The 17,779-nt window shown below is 39.0% G+C and overlaps 1 protein-coding gene and 1 pseudogene across 1 annotated transcript; one reads left to right on the forward strand and one right to left on the reverse strand.

The window, feature by feature from the left end:
* Positions 1 to 3,743: 3,743 nt before the first annotated feature.
* LOC142619419 (protein FAR1-RELATED SEQUENCE 5-like) lies at positions 3,744 to 4,829 on the reverse strand. The gene has a single exon (XM_075792515.1). It carries the CDS (start codon positions 4,827 to 4,829, stop codon positions 3,744 to 3,746), a length of 1,086 nt encoding a protein of 361 aa, XP_075648630.1.
* A 5,057-nt stretch (positions 4,830 to 9,886) lies between these two features.
* LOC142619420 (uncharacterized) lies at positions 9,887 to 13,618 on the forward strand (annotated as a pseudogene).
* The last annotated feature ends 4,161 nt before the right edge of the window (positions 13,619 to 17,779 follow it).

Raw genomic sequence — 17,779 nt, forward strand, 5'->3', positions numbered from 1 at the left:
ACCTCTTTTTGATGATGGATTCTGATTTGTTCTTTGGCATTCCGTCACAAAAAGGGGGAGTAGATTGTATATCTTTGGGGGAGTTTTGTTTTTGGAGAGCTTAGGACTTTGTTCTTTGAGAGCCTGTGGAGTTTTAGATTGTATCTAGGTGCTTCACTATTTTTTTTTTTTTTGTTTTTGGCTCTTGATGTATTCTTAATAGGGGGAGTTATATTGTTTCTTGTTTCACTGCTTATAAACTTATGATTATGAGTTATTCATTGATATCATTGATTTTTGTCTATATTTTGTGTTTTGTATCAAGAATGTTATGTTTATTTACTTGTATTTTCCACACATACGTTAATGCGTTTTGTTTAGTGTTTCAGGAAATATATAGGTTGATTCAATTAAGTTGTTGTCTATACTGGCAACTAATGGATAGTAGTTAGGATTGGATTTGTTAAAATGGGCATATTTTTGTAAAAGGGTTTTTCTTTGTAAACTTTGAGCTTTTAGTTGTGTTTTGTCACAGATTGCCAAAGGGGGAGTTTGTTAGGTTCTAAGTACTTAGAAACTAATGTATTAGAATTCTAATGTGTATTGTTAGCAAACCATGATCAAAACAGGTGTTTAGTTATGTTTTAGACTTACTCAAAGTATGTGATTTATGTAAAGTTCGAATCGAGTTAACTGCAGAAGTTACTGTGCATTTCTGCCTGACTCGATCGATCGAGAATTAGACTCGACCGATCGAAAGTCATGCAGAATGTTTTTCTGCAGATTTTTCAAACTCAGCCCTAAACCCATATGACGTGTAGGGTTTTATGTTTTGCCCTAGGTAAAAAAGGCAAACCCTAGTCATGTTTTTAAGGTTGCTCATATTACTGTTTGTGTGAATCTCTTATGAGATCAGAGAGGTGCTTGCCTTCACACAAGCTTGGGATTATCAAGAAGAAGATTTCTTCGAGAGCTTGATGATCGTTCAGTTGTTGTCATAAGAGCTTAAAGATACACAAGCAGGGGTGCTTGCACTTGTTGGAGAATCTAAGAAAGAAGGAGTCCGTGGTCTCGGAGTTTGCACGTGGTCGTGTCAGTAAGTTCTACTGGTGGGTAGCAATAGGATGTTAGTGGTCTAAGTCGCTATTGTACACTTCGATTCTTTCATAGTGGGATCAGGTTTACCTTGAGGATAGCTAGGTTAAATCCTCCCCAGTTTTTTACCGGTTTGGTTTTCCTGGGTCATCATATCATTGTGTTATTTATTATTTCCGCTGCTTTGCATAATATGATTGTTATTGTTTTAACCTAAATCTGAATAATAAACCTAAGTATTCATTTGGTTAATTAATTAGGTTAATCCAACTGTGTTTTAAGGGGTCTAAACAAACTCTACATAAATACAACTAAGCACTCTAATATTTTGTCCATTCGACTCAATTGGACACCAATTATTTCAGTCACAAATAATTATAAGGTTCTCAATTTTCATACAATATGATCAAGTTGAACATGAACTTTAGTTGTAGAAAGGTGTAATAATAAAGAGGGAGATAGTTTCAGTACTAATAACCTGTTTTTCCCAATTTATGAAACTTGTTCTAAGAGCAAGTAGAAAGGCTTGTACAGTAGTCCAAAGACCCCTTCCTTTCAAGTGTACAACGAAGGCCAAAACAACACCTACTGGAACCCCAACTAGATAATATGCCCTAAGATTTACATAAGCTCCTATATCCTGCCAGCCACTTCCTCTAGCAACCCCTGATGCATATATAGCAGAAAATAACTTTGTGAGTTAATGGCAAGCAATATCAAGAAAGAATCACAACTTCTACATTGGCATCTTATGCTGATCTATTTTGATGAAATTAATATGCACAACATGATTATGATGGTTATGACTATGGCATAACTACTAACTAGACATTTCCTGTTAAGTATATAAGGCAATTTTTTAATCCAGAAAGAAATTTAATTCCAAGAATAAACTAGTTTTAATCTTTCTGCACCACTAGTTAACTTTTTAATTGCAAAGAAAATATTCTAAATGAAGACAATTTTTTTTTTAATGATTGTATTGTCTTATTGAATTCTTAATAGAGTAATGCAAAAAACACAACAAAAATTATTTTCAATAAATTATAAAGACCAATATGTTATCAAAGTTGAGTTAAATTGTTAAATATAAGAATTAAAAAGAGTAAAGACAAAAACTAATAAATAATAAATTAAATTATTCTAAGCAATAGTAATTAAAATTCACTAAACAGTAATAATTAATAATTTTATTATAGTACCGCTGCACATCTTTGATACGATAGTTATTCTACAAGTATAAGTGCTTGTGGGGTGTGGGGAGTAAGGGCCGGGATTTAAGTCTTTAGGAGGGAGCTTCACATACATATACACTTAGATTAGGCTAGAGTAGAATTATGTAGAAAACAACAACAGATAATTATGCGGAAACAAATAATTATGCAGAAATAACTAATTATGAAATAATTATGAAGAAACAGTATGCAGAAACAAATAATTATGCAGAAACAGTAATTATGCAGAAAAACATAAAAATTTCTACAGCAACAAAAATTATGCAGAAATTAACATCATGCAGAGAAACATCAAACATGTAGATCACTGTCAATTGGTAACAAAAGGAAATTTATGGATCATCATAACTTCAATCTTAAAGTAAGAAAATTACAAAACTAGAACACTTGGTCACAAATGTGACTAAGTTTGAACATTTGAATGTGACCAAATGTGACTAAGTTTTGGACCATCAAAACTCCAGTCCTAAACTAGGAAAATTACAAAACAAAAGCACTTAATTTCAAAATGTGTCATAGATTATAAAACATGATCCTAAACTAGAAAAATGGCTTGACTTTATGAACCATCTCATTCCATCCACTTGTAACACTTTCTCAAGTCAAGAGACCTCCACTTGCAACACTTCCTTGAGTCAAGAGACCTCCTCTACCATTAATTTTGTCGTTGGAGCCTACAACACTTGATATACTCTCTAAATGTGATGCTAATGCAACACTTGCTGATGAGCCTCCCTGATGTGATGCAAAACTTGTAGAAGCCGACTACAAAAAAAACAATTACACATTACACATATCACAAGCTTAGTATTAAAATTATTAAATCATGCATCTAAACTATAATTAATATAAAAGTAAAAATATATAATTGTAAATATCTTTACCATTACAAGTTGTATAAAACTAGTAATATTTCCAGAAGAGATATCCTCAGTTTTCTTTGGTGCCATGATGTCATGTGCATACATTTCTTGTAAAAATTGTACTAGTTTAGCAACAATAATAGTATACTATATTAATGTGTAAAAATAAAATAGAATGGTGAAAATAATGATAATTTAGAAGATTACCTCCTGCACTTTTCTTTTCTTTGTTTGCTTCTATGATGTGTCTTCCTTTTGTTTTGGCATCTTTTCTATCCACGATTTCTGCCTACGCTTTTTATTATGATAAATCTCCCTTTTCTTTATCCCTTTTGGTACAATCGTAATTGAAGCACATAATTGATCTTCTTTGTCTGCAAAATCGGTGGAAGGCCTAATGATGTTTTCTTCTAAATTAGCTTTGCAATTCCTAAGGTCACAAAATTTTTTTTTTTTTCAAATCTGCAATTGCTAAGCTTAGAATATTATGGCCTTCTTTAGTTTCACATGCCTCATTCACCAATTGAATATATTTTGAACATAAATCTCGATACCGATCTACATATTCCAGTCAAGTATCCGGCTTAATGTTATGTGAGGTGCAATTTTTTTCGCTTCCATCTTTTGCATATCTTCTCCACCTCTTTATGATATATCTATTAGGAATCAACTTGATATCCAATACATCAAGAACTTTCAAACCATGCCTACATAAAATACCAAATGACTCAAACTTTCTGTAACTACAAGATAGAGTCTCATCTAATGGATTCCACATGACTTCATATTTTCCATATTGATTGAAAACTCCAACCACATAACTATGTGTTTGACTCACATTGCTTTTTAGGATGGAAAGTGCCATTACCTCTTCAACTTCTGTCTGAAATAAATCAAACAACGTAGGCATGTACATTGTTGCTACTTGGTTAAGTATAGGAGAGCTTTTGAGCTTCAATCTTGGAAATTTATGTCTAGAGTTGTGTTCAACTTCTAACTCCTTATCCCGCTTTTGATTGACAACTCTTTCAAAATGAGTGAAAAACTCTACTATATTGAAATCAATATGCAAGCAATCGTTCAAGTCAGCATTGAAACTCTCACTAAGCTGGGTTGTCTTCATTCCTGCAGTGAAAGTTCTCTTAACATATGCTTGGGCCCATTTTTCCTTCAATTTAAATAGATCAATTAGCCATTTATTTTCATAAACATCGTACTTATCCAGCATTTCATTCCAAGCTTTAAGACACCCATCTTCACCATCATACTCATAGATACATGCTAAGAAATCATTGTTAAATTGAGACTCATTTTTAAGTAAATGACCCAAGTGTTTCTCAGCATTCTGCCACATATGCCAACTACACAATGCATGATATGTCTTAGGCATGACTACTTTTATTGCAGTTGACATTGCTGCATCTTGATTTGTGAAAATAGTGATTGGCTTCATTTCAGACATTGCTTCTAAGAAGGTCTCAAATAACCATACAAAAGATTCAATCGTTTCATCATATAAAAGTGTACCTCCAAATACAACAGTTTCTCTATGGTGATTGAGACCCAAAAATACTCCAAGTGGCCTTGCATCTCTATTTGTACTGTACGTTGTATCAAATGTTATTATATCACCGAAGTGGCTATAGTCAATGATCATTCTTGCATCGGCCCAAAAGATATTAGTAATCAACTCTTCACAATCCAATTGAGCAGCGAAATAATATGAAGGATTTTCCTTAAGTTAACGACTGAAATATCTTCCCAAGCTAGCAGCTTCCCCATGCTCCACGTCTCTCTGTCGCTTAGTACGTAAATAGTTTTTATGATCTTGCTAGGTAAAATCAAGATTATCATATCCACCAACTTGCTTACTAAGAAGCTTATAAGATTGCTTTAATCTTAATCCTGATTCATGTGACAAATCAATTTCAATAGCATGAGTTGCAACCACTTTCCGTTGTGATGGCATCATGTGCACAGTTGATGCGAGGTGGAGATAGTGGTTATGCTCAACAATAAAATTCATTCACCAAATATTTTTTACTATCTCGATTAAGTATAATAACCAAACATGCTTCACAACCATATCTTGTTTCTGCTCGTGGATTCTTTATATTCTGATCTCTCTTGTCTTTGCCTCAAACTCCCTCCTTCGCGCACACAAATCTCCTTGAAGTGACCACACCAGTCTTTTAAAATTTATTTACATACTCTTTTCTAATTCTAAAACCAGCTTTTCTGCCATATTCATTATAAAAATCATATGCAATCTCATCTGCTTCAAACTCCATCCCTTTAAATGGGGTAGATTCCATGGGCACATTAGAAGAAACATGTATTCCCATCATTATCCCTAGAAAAAATTGACCATAAAAATGAAAGAGCATCCATCCATCAAAACAACAATATAAACTCACCAAGACAACAATATAAATGCAGAAAAATTAGATGGACTCCAAGAATCATCCAGCCATTATAAAGATTCAATCTTTATCACAATAAATTAAAAATAAAAGTTCAGATAGACTTTAACTTGCATCTAGCCATCAAAACAACAATATAAACTCACCAAGACAACAATATAAATGCAAAAAAAATGAGATGGACTCCAAGAATCATTCAGCCATAATAAAGATTCAATCTTTATCTCAAAAAATTAAAAATAAAAATTCAGATAGACTCTAACTTGCATCCAGCCACCAAAACAACAATTTAAACTCACCAAGACAACAATATAAATGTAGAAAAATGATCAAACATCAAATAAGATAAGCATAAACAAGTTTTATGGATATACCTCTGTTTTGGCAAGATAGAAACAAGATGTGCTTTGAACTTTTTCTTTGAAACAATCTACAAAAAACAGAGATGAGTTAACAGAGATGTGCACGTTTGGTTTTTAGTTTTCCCTCCTCAAAGTTTTTTTTTTGTGTTTTCCAGTAGCATGTCCGGTTGACTTAACAGAGATGTGGCTCTGTTTTGTGCACGGACAGGTTCTCTTTTCCCTCCTAAAAGGTGTTTTTTTGTTTTCCAGTAGGTTTTGTAACTCTCTAGTTTAAATCTTTTAACCATAGTTAAGTTTATGTTTGCATTTTAAATGAGGTGGTAGGTTTTTGACCCTTGATGATGTTCAAAAAAATCCCCACCGTGAAATGGACCCTCTCCATTTCAAAGGGAAATGGAGAGGATCTGGATCCGAGCTTTTGCGTGGCACCAATTATTGATTACCATTCCCCCACTTTTACTCCTTTCCTTTATTGCTTTTTTTCTTTTTTAAATCGATGATGGAGTACAGGGTAGTTTCGTGATAACCGGCTATTGACCATGAATTTTCGAGTCCTCATGGTGGATAAGTAATGTGGTCTACTATTTCAATAAAAGACTTATATTTATTTAAAATTACTGAGTTAGAATTTTTTTTAAAATAAAAACTGATTACTGACACAGTAATTTTAAACAAGTGAAAAAGAAATCTTTTAACGTGGTCCATCAAAGGACTGTATAATTTCTCGTGAAACAGACACTTTTAGATGTAGTGGAGTTTACCACGTATGAGATATTTCCATTAACAAGAAAATTGCCTCCCCAGTTTCCTAGTTCGGAGAATTGAAGAAGAAAAAAAACATTTTTATTAGGCTAAAATTTATGGTAAAATATAAAAATTATCATTAAATTTTGCCTCATACTTGATACTATCAAAACTTTTAAAAGTCACATCAAAAAGCCATTCGAAAATGTCTGTACTTCTGCTTCCTTCTTCATCTCTTGTTGATATTTATTTATCATTTTCTATTCAAAAGATATGTCATACATGTAATATTATCAGTTAATTGTTAATTGCCTGTTTAATAAAGGAATGGGCTCTGTGCTTTCTTTCTTTGTGTGTTTGTTTTCACAACTTCTCAATATCCTCTGCTTCAAGTCAAATCAACAACTATTTTGCATAGTCTTAACTCTTGAATGCCTATTTTCCTTTGTTTTTTGTTTGGCGTGGTAGAAGGGTCGAACTTGCTGGCTACTGCTACATGAAAGCCAATTCATTGATAATGATTCCCTCACTTTCTTAATTCTTTCATTTATCTTTTTTACTTTCTTTAAAATTATAAATAAATAAATAACTAAAAGAGACTAGGTAATTTTGTGGTCACTAGCTTAATTGAAATTTCATTGAGATGTGAATATGTGGCAATTATTTGGCAAGTGTCCAAATCCCAAAAAATCCAATACATTTGCAATTATTTCATTGAGATGTAATTCTTTTTTTCTTTTTCTTTTTTCCTTCTTCTAGAAAGATGTACCTTGTATAGTTTATTTTATTTTTACCTTTTTTATTGAGAAACTTATTAGGTCCCTATGACATTTTGCTCAATTTTCTCACATTCATAATAGATCTCACTATAATTCTAACAAGCATGACTTTTTTCCCCAAATAGAGGTAGAAATTTTATTGAATAGAATAATGAAAGATTACATCAAATCACCGTATGGTGCTTCCCCTTGCCATAGTTGTGAGGACTTAATACGGTAGGCTTGTTTAGCCAAACACAGTGCTCCTCTAATGTTTCAAGTTGAATATAAGATATTATTCATTCTTATGGGAGGATACATAAGAGTGGACAATTCCTTCGGTTGAATATATTGTCATTATTTATGACTTGATTTTATAGATATACACACGCACACACAATTATGGATACATATATGTAACAAAAAGTTGATGTAATCCTATCTTCACTCTTACAAAAAGTGGTTTAAATCCCCTGTTCTCAGTCAAGTCAACAAGAAGATAACAAGCACTTATACTTGTAATTCTATCTTCACTCTTTCTTTTCCCGTGTGTGTTCACAATTTCAAGTCTCCTGTTCTCAGTCAAGTCAACAACTTTTCCTGGGCCACCCTCAAGGAAATTTAATTCCTTTTCCCATTACTTTTTTCACAGCAACTTGCTCTAAGCACAAGAAAATTCCTATTAGATAATTGCCTGTTTAATAAACAATTGGACTCTGCTCTTCCTTTCTCTGTGCGTGTTCACAAGTTCACAGGAATGGGCATCTTCCAGGGAAAAAAAGAAGACTACATTATATAAATGGAGATGAAGATAATATTCGATTAAAGAAAAAGCAGAGGACCCACGAAGTTTTAGTGTTTTAGCGTGGCACAAGTCATTGATTCCCCACTTTCTTTGGTTCAAGCTATTTTTCATTTTAAAGATTGCTACCTACCGGTCCTACCCATGGATTCCCCACTTTCTTAATCCTTTGCTTTAATTTTTTTTAAAAAAAGTTATTGTTATTTAAATCAATAGATGAGGACAGGGTAGTTTCGTGGTAACCGGCTATGAAGCTCTGTTTAAATTAATAAATTTCCTTTTAATTCAGATGTTGACATGTTGTGGGGGTGTATAAAGTTTCCTCCCTAGTTTTCTCATTAAGATAATTTTAAAATTAAAAAAAAAAATTATTTAGCTAAAATATAAAAATTACTTCTACCCTTTTTTTTTTAGAAAAGTTACTTCTAACATTTTGGTTATCTTAGATGCTACCAAATTTAAAACATATATATATATATATATATATATATATATATATATATATATATATTCATCAGTTCATCAGTTTTTAGTAAACCGGGTTGGAAAATAAAGTCAAAGATCTAAGAACATTAGGATTTGATAATTGTGACAGATATTGTTTAGAAAGTTTAATATAATATGATTATTGTGAGGTGCCGAGGACCCAGGAACTCGAGGACCCGAGGAAGGGAAGGCCGACACGTAGCAAGCAAGAGGAAATAAAGGAATAAGGAAATTTACCTGATAAAACCCGAAGATGAGGTGGCATGGGTACTGGTGACATAAGGGACATATTGCAAATATCTGAATGTGGCAGGATAACCTAGAAGATTGCATTAAATGTCTGGTACCAACCTTTCTGGCCGCATTAATTAGAAAATACAAACTTTGTTCGTTGCATTAATGTAGATGTGACCTGAACAGTGTGTAACGCAGAGTTAGAGCTTTGTTCTGTTACCGACAGACAGGTGTCGGGGGGAAAAGCTTGATAGATGGCAAGGTGTAAGGCTGAGATAATAGGAACGAATGATATAAATAGGAGCTAGAAGATATGGAAGAAGGACTTTTGGTTGTTGGACCCTCTCTACCAAATATATTGTATTCGGACCTTTGGTCAAGGAACCAGCAGTGGGATACTTAGCGGGTTTTTGAGATTTTAGGTCCTTACAATTGGCGCCGTCTGTGGGAACAACAACGTGATATAGAAATATATGGCTGAGGCGTACCTAGAAGGGGAGGAATCAGTAAGTTCACGAAGCAGGGACGTAGCTGTAAGTCTCCAGCGTGACAAAGGGAAGGGACATACCTCAGGGGTGGTGGAAGCACATGATGGCTGTCAGGGGGCTGAGTAACGATCACCAACTGAGGGGCATATGTCTCGTGATGATGTATTGCAACAGATGCAATCTGAGATAGCTTACTTACGCAAGCGCGTGGATAGTAGGAAGCGGAGACGTAAGGGTCATGCTAGCTCTTCCAGTGACAGTTCGGAAGCAAACCTTGGAGGAAATGATCCCCCAGTATTTGTGCCTACTCGAAGTGTGACCCGTGTTAGTGTATCTTCGGGCGTTAGGGCAAAGCAGCAGAAGGAGATAAGGATGCCTGATGCTGATGGGATATATCACGATGACGGGAGTGATGCAATGGGTAAAGCCCTGAGGCAAATCGCCAAATCCCCTTTTGTGACCAAGATAAATAGGGCAAAGCTACCTCGTAGGTTTTCTCAACCCATCTTTACTATGTATAACGGGAGGATTGACCCATTAGAGCATATTAGTCATTTTAGTCAGAAGATGGCCGTTTATTCGAATAATGAGGCACTGATGTACAGAGTTTTTCCCTCCAGTTTGGGGCCTGTGGCCATGAGGTGGTTTGATGCTTTGGCAGAAGGTTCTTTGAGGTCTTTTGAGGAATTGACTAGGGCATTTGGAGCAAGGTTTATAACTTGTACTAGGATTTCAAAACCCTTGAATGCTCTACTGTCTATGTCTATGAGGGAAGGTGAAACACTCAAAACCTATTCTGACCGATATTGGGAAATGTATAATGAAATTGATGGGGATGTGGAGAATGTAGCCGAGAGAACTTTCAAGGTGGGCCTTCCCACGGAGCATGGGTTAAGGAAGTCCTTGACAATGAAAGCCGCGATAGATATGCGTCAGCTCATGGACCGGATAGATAAGTATAAACGGGTAGAAAAAGATCAGATGCAAAGCAAAGGAAAAATGAAAGGGTATCTGGAGAGGAAGGATCTTCGGGTAGGGGGGTTTCAAGGTATTCGGCCTAAACAAGACTTTCCAAGCCACCCAAGGACCGCCGAGACTCCTCTAATTAATTCATTATTTAAGGAGCCCGTGCATCACATACTGGAGAAAATTCAGCATGAACCATATTTTAGGCCACCCAACAAAATGAGTGGAGATGCATCCATGAGGAATCAAAATCTCCACTGCCATTACTATCAGGATAAGGGACACACCACGGAGGATTGCCGGACATTGCGCGATCATCTGAATCAACTGATTAAGGCCGGAAAGATTAATCATTTATTGGTTAAACCGGCCGGGAAAGGGGGACAGCAAGGCACTCGGAAGTACTAGGGTCAGGCCCCTCAGCCATCGCTAGGCACTATTAACGTCATCTTGGCGCAGCCGAGAGGAGAATTTGGGACACTTTCTCGGGTCATGACTGTTCAAAATAGCTGGGGGAATGAGGTAATGGAGGAAAGTAATCAAGCCGATAAAAGAATGAAGTTCTCGGCAACGCCGGTATTGGGGTTTTCCGATAAGGACAAAGAGGGCACATATCAACCCCACGATGACGCTTTGGTGGTAACGGTTCGTATTGGGGGATATGATGTAAGGCGAGTCTTGGTGGATGATGGAAGTGGTGCAGAAATCATGTATCCTGATCTGTTTATTGGTTTGAAGTTGAAAGATGAAGATTTGGAAAAATATGATCATCCATTGGTCGATTTTGATGGGAAGCAGGTAATCCCCCGAGGAATGATTAAGTTACCTGTGCAGGTGGAGGGTTCCGAAGTGCAGGTGAACTTCATAGTTGTTATGGCATACTCCCCGTACACGGCCATTTTGGCTAGGCCTTGGCTTCATGCGATGGAGGCTGTTTCATCTACTTTACACGTAATGGTGAAATACCCTATACGAGGAAGTGTGGGAGTATTACGTGGCAACCAAATGGTAGCTCGGCAGTGTCTGACGTCTGCCACTATTCGAACAGGTCAAGGTTCAGTGGGGCGGGAGGTTTTTGAGACCTCATAGCAATCAAAGGAGATTGCTCGGGAAGTCGGTGAAGCTGAGGATGGAGGCACTGCCAAGCAGATAGACAAGGTGTTTATAGGGGAAGATGAAGAAAAATATTTTCAAGTAGGATCTAAGTTGTTAAAACCGGAAAGGGAGGAGCTGGTTCAATTTTTACAGGATAACATTGATGTTTTTGCATGGACGACCTATGACGTACCTGGAATTAATCCAGAAGTTATTTGCCACCATTTGAATGTTAAGCCCCATGCTACGCCCCGAAAGCAGCCTCCTCGGCGTACATCTCAGGAACATGCGGAGGCAGTTAAAGAGGAGATTAGTAAGCTAAAGCAAGTTGGGGCGATCAAGAAGATTTTTTATCCTGAATGGCTGGCCAATACTGTAGTGGTAAAAAAGAAAAATGGTAAATGGAGAGTCTGTATCGATTTTACAGATTTGAATAAGGCATGTCCCAAGGACCCCTTCCCTATACCCAGAATCGATCAACTGGTGGATGCAACTGTGGGGCACCCCCGAATGAGTTTCTTGGATGCATTCCAAGGGTATCATCAGATCCCTTTGTCATTGAATGATCAGGAGAAGACGGCTTTTTGCGCCCCTAATGGCAACTACCACTACCGAGTGATGCCCTTTGGTCTAAAGAATGCAGGATCCACTTACCAACGAATGGTGACCAGAATGTTCGATGCGCAGCTGGGGCGTAATATGGAAGCTTATATCGATGACATGGTAATTAAAAGTAAAAGGACGGAAGACCATTTGAAGGATTTGCATGAGACCTTCTCAGTGTTAAGAAAGCATAAGTTACGCTTGAATGCATCGAAGTGTTCTTTTGGAGTGGGCTCGGGAAAGTTTCTGGGGTACATGATAACTCATCGGGGGATTGAAGTTAATCCCGACCAAATCAAGGCCATCTTGGGTTTGCATCCTCCTCGGAATCAAAAAGAAGTACAGAAGCTAGCCGGCATGGTTGCAGCCTTGAATAGGTTCATATCCCGGTCCGCAGATAGGTGCCGCCCCTTTTATCGTCTTTTACATAAGTGGAAAGATTTCCGGTGGACTAATGAATGTAATTTGGCTTTTGAGGATTTAAAGCAATACTTGGCTAAACCACCAATATTGTCGAGACTAGAAAAGGAAGAGGTGTTATATGCTTATCTAGCCGTCACAGATCACGCTGTAAGTCTTGTCTTGATACGAAATGATGGTGGGATCCAAAAACCAATATACTACGTCAGCAAGTCCTTACAGGAAGTAGAACAGCGATACCTACTTTTAGAAAAAGCGCTTCTAGCCGTGGTGCATGCAACAAGGAAATTGCCCCATTATTTTCAAGCTCACACCGTAATAATACTCACCCAGTTGCCCTTGCAGGCTATCATGAGGAAGTTGGACTACATGGGGCGTGTAGCTAAATGGGGAACCAAGCTTGGAGCTTATGATGTCAAATATATGCCTCGGACTGCGATTAAAGGGCAAATCCTTGCCGATTTCGTGGCCAAGTTCACAGAAGGTCAGATTAACCAAGAGGATACCATGGTGACAGTGACGACCATTGCACTGGAACACGTCACTCCTTGGGAAGTCTATACAGATGGGGCGTCAAATCGAAAGGGAGCCGGGGTTGGGGTCGTGTTAATTTCTCCCGAAAAGTTAGTCATTGAAAAATCATTGAGACTGGGATTCTCAGCCACAAATAATGAGGCTGAATATGAAGCTCTCTTGGTAGGCGCCCAAATGGCTAGACACTTGGGAGGAAGAATAGTAAAATTATATTGTGATTCCAGGCTAGTGGTAGGGCAAGTTAACGGAGCATTTGAGGCAAAAGATGAGCGAATGAAAGGCTATCTCAAAAGAGTCAAAGGGGTGTTAAGTTTGTTTGAGAGCTTCCAAGTACAACAAGTCCCAAGGGGACAGAACGCTCATGCTGATTCATTAGCCATGTTAGCCACGTCACTAGGCTCAAAATTGCCACGTATGGTCATGGTAGAGGATTTATTGACCTCTAGCTTGACAAGCAGCTCGGCGGTACGGGTTCACAATATTCATATGGGCCCAAGCTGGATGGACCCAATCATAGCTTTCTTGCAGTAAGGTGTATTGCCTGTAGATGGAACAATGGCCGAGAAGGTACGAAGAAGTGCTCCCCGTTACTGGCTGTCAGGGGAGTAGAAGCTCTACAGGCGTTCCTATGTAGGGCCGTATCTGCTTTGCGTACATCCTGAAGCTGTGGAACCTTTACTGGAAGAATTGCATGAAGGTGTGTGTGGGAGCCATACTGGAGGAAGATCATTAGCTCATAGAGCCATGACCCAAGGGTATTGGTGGCCGAGCATGCAAAGAACCTCTCAAGAGTATGCCAAGAAATGTGATCAATGTCAAAGATTTGCGCCAAACATACATCAACCAGGAGGTAACTTAAATCCGTTGTCCAGCCCATGGCCCTTCGCTAAGTGGGGTTTAGATATCGTCGGACCTTTTCCTCGGGCAGTAGGTAATAGGAGATGGCTCATTGTCGGCACGGATTACTTCACGAAATGGGTGGAAGCCGAGCCATTAGCCAACATTAGGGATGTGGATGCGAGGAAATTCATCTGGAAAAATATCATAACTCGCTTCGGAGTCCCTCACACCTTGATTTCTGATAATGGGCTTCAATTTGATAGCAAAGCTTACCGACGGTATTGTGCAGGAATGGGAATAAGAAATGGATATTCAACACCGGCTTATCCCCAAGGAAATGGTCAAGCGGAAGCAACGAACAAAGTTATCTTGGCGGGGTTGAAGAAACGATTGGATGACGCTAAAGGATGCTGGGTAGAGGAATTGCCTCATGTATTATGGGCTTATCGCACTACACCCCGAAGATCGACAGGCGAGACTCCCTTTTCAATGACGTATGGAATGGAAGCTATAATACCGTTAGAATCGGGTTTTCCCACCCTGAAGTCCGACCAGTATGACGAAGCGAGCAATCATGATAGGATGTATGATTGTTTGAATACTATTGAGGAGAGAAGAGAAATAGCCAGTGTGAAGATGGGCAGCTATCAGCAGAAGCTCAAACAGACATACGACAAGGGAGTTAGGTCCAGGCCCTTGGTACCAGGTGATTTGGTACTGAGAAAAGTAGTTGGAGTAGCAAGAAATCCCTCTTGGGGAAAGTTGGGACCTAATTGGGAGGGGCCGTATAAAATTACCTCATTAGCAGGTATAGGGGCTTATCGTTTAGAAGATCTGGATGGGAGGGTGGTTCCTCGCCCTTGGAATGTAAATAACTTACGACGTTATTATTATTAAGAAAAGAACTTCCTTTTGTACAAAAGATGTGGTTGCTTGGTTTCCATTCGTATCAATCTTGCATTAATCAACATACAAGTGTTAAACCGATCTTAGCTCTTGTTCGGCTCCTCGGGCCACAAGTCTAAGAGAAAATAATCACTTGCAAAAACACAAGTGTTAAACTGACCTTAGCTCTTGTTCGGCTCCTCGGGCCACAAGTCTAAGAGAAAATAATCACTTGCAAAAACACAAGTGTTAAACTGACCTTAGCTTTTGTTCGGCTCCTCGGGCCACAAGTCTAAGAGAAAATAATCACTTGCAAAAACACAAGTGTTAAGCTAACCTTAGCTCTTGTTCGGCTCCTCGGGCCACAAGTCTAAGAGAAAATAATCACTTGCAAAAAACACAAGTGTTAACCTGACCTTAGCTCTTGTTCGGCTCCTCGGGCCACAAGTCTAAGAGAAAATAATCACTTGCAAAAACACAAGTGTTAAACTGACCTTAATTCTTGTTCGGCTCCTCGGGCCACAAGTCTAAGAGAAGTTAACCACTTGTAAAAATATAAGTGTTAAACTGATTTTGGTTCTTATTTGGTTCCTCGGACCATGACTCAAGAATCATAAATCTGACAAGATAAAGGCTAATGTATCTCAAACAGCTAAGCATTAGTATAAACAAACCTTAGGTTTGTAAAGTTAATCTTGTTTCATGCCTTGTCTCTCAAACGTCATAAAAGGTTAAGTAGTGAAGTTATTGTGCCCAGGTTAAGCCTTTTGTGTTTTCTTAAAATCACAAGTATAATCATGAACAACTTTGAAGTGGTATTATGATTTTTAATTCGTGAAGGCTTCTATCTGAATGCGTACAAAGTGACAGTTGAACGGCAACACATGGTAATAAGAGTTGCATAAAAAACAAAAAGAGAAAGGCTAATATTAGTTTCTTAGAAAATATTCATTACAAAAATGGAGCAATCATATAGCCCTTTACACCCGTAAAAAAAAAAAAAGAAGAAGAAGACAATAACAATAAAATGACTAAGCAACAGGCTGCTTGTCTTTTCTTTTCTCTGGTTCTTTATCTTTTTTCTTCTTTTTTGTTGGCTCTTCAGTCAAATCACCCTCAATTACTTCTTCCACGGGCTGGGCTGTGGGAGAGGGGTTTTTTGTTGTTGGTGCATCAGAGGGGTCAGGAGCAGGGATGGGCGCTGCTGGATCACTTGTTGGCATAGGGGGAGCAGGGGCTAGGCGCAATGCCGGAGGATAGTAGATGTTGTCAGGGGTTCGGAGTTCAGCGTCAGCAGCTACCCCGGCAGCGTCCAAAGCACGACCCCATACCTCTGAGCAGAACGCTCTAGCAACTCCTTTAAGTTGGGCAGTTAAGCTGTCAGAAGCCTTCTTCATCCCAGCATCGTACGCCACCTGCTCAGCAACGGCCTGCTCCTGCTCCTTAGTGGCTAGTAATCCTTGCACTTGTTTAAGCTCGACAACAGTGAGGGCGAGCCTGCTTTAAGCCTGTTTTTGGGCCTCAAGAGCAAGATTTGCTTGCGACTCATAACTTTGCAGGGCAGACTCAGCATTCTTATGAGCTTTTTCTACCTCGGACAGGCGAGTGAGGGTCTCTTTTAAATTTAACTCGGCTTCTTTTTGTGCCTTCACTGCCACCTCGGCATTGTGCTCAGCTTTTCGTGCAAGGTCCAGTGAATGGTCTACCCATTCTTCAGCCATAAAAGAAGCCTGGACCACCTATGATACATTCGAATTAATAGAGTTAGTCATAACAAAAAGTCAAACTCACAAATGGAATGTGCAAAGACTTAGGAAACACCTTGGCTAAGTCTTGTTTCAAGGACAGGAAAACTTCCCTCTTGCGGAAGGACCGCAACTCAGCCATGTCTTCGGGAAGGCATAGAGCCTTCTCTAAACACTCGGCCACTAGGCTCGAGCTTCCCTTCTTCGGGTCCCTCAGGTTGGCGTCATCCAAAACAGGGTTACCCGAGCTGAGGGTGAAGTTGGGTCGCCAGGCCGACGCTTTCCTGGTAGACTCACTACTGGGGTCCTTCGACGAACCAGTGGGAGCAGATTTTTTGGAAAGGGCTTTTCCAACCCTGGTATCTTTAGAAGAAGGGTCGAGACTCTCCCCTTCTTCGATTTCTATTACGTTTTTGTTACTTGGGCCTCTTTTTCGTTTTTTGTCTACAACCTCCGAGGAAGGTGCACGAGTCACAGCCGGGGTAGTTGGACGTGGAGGGACCGTGACCGCCGGGGTAGAATCGCCTGCGTGTGCCTGCAGTAAGGCCAACAGGTCGGGCTCTTTTTCTTGAAAACCCATTATGCTGGTTGAGGGGTTGGAACTAGAAGGAGCGTCTGGACAGTAGAACACTTCAAAATCCTTCTCTGTCACCTTAAGTTGAGTTGGCTCGGGAGTGGCAGCTCTTTCCTCGGCGACAGGGTTGGCAGATTGCTCTGAGGGATAAATAAGTTAGGCGGCAAGTGAGGCAGGAAGCTGTGCGTCTTGGGTTCCTGCAGGCGGAGGAGCAGGCAGTAGGAATCCAGGGGCCGCAACGTCAATCTGAGCTAATCGTAGATCCCTTGCTCGGATTACGTTCTTCGGGCTTTGGAAACGTTTGGTGGATGGTGTGTACCCGAGGATGATGTGGGCTGCTCGGAGTTGTCCGTCCCGATGTACAAATATTTCTGACCGAAGAATCCTGTTTAGGTCAGCACAGTTCACAGCAGATAAGTTCGGAGCGGTATGGAAATCGTCTGCAATAAGGAATGAAATTGTTAGAATGAATAAGTTAAGCAACACAAAACACATAAAAAGAATTTGGTCATTCCTAAGTACTAGGTCAGTCCTCGGGAACCCTACCTGGCATCCCTTCTCGGGTAGGGCAGTGTAAGCCGTCATGCCAATTGCCCGAGATGACAAGGTAATCTTCATCCATCCCTTTACTTGAATCGGGTAAGCAAG

Source organism: Castanea sativa, chromosome 12, assembly GCF_040712315.1.
Source record: "Castanea sativa cultivar Marrone di Chiusa Pesio chromosome 12, ASM4071231v1".
Taxonomy (NCBI): Eukaryota; Viridiplantae; Streptophyta; class Magnoliopsida; order Fagales; family Fagaceae; genus Castanea; species Castanea sativa.

Coding starts and splice junctions, on each gene's coding strand:
- LOC142619419 (XM_075792515.1), bottom strand. CDS start 4,829: ATGATCATTGACTATAGCCACTTCGGTGATATAATAACATTTGATACA.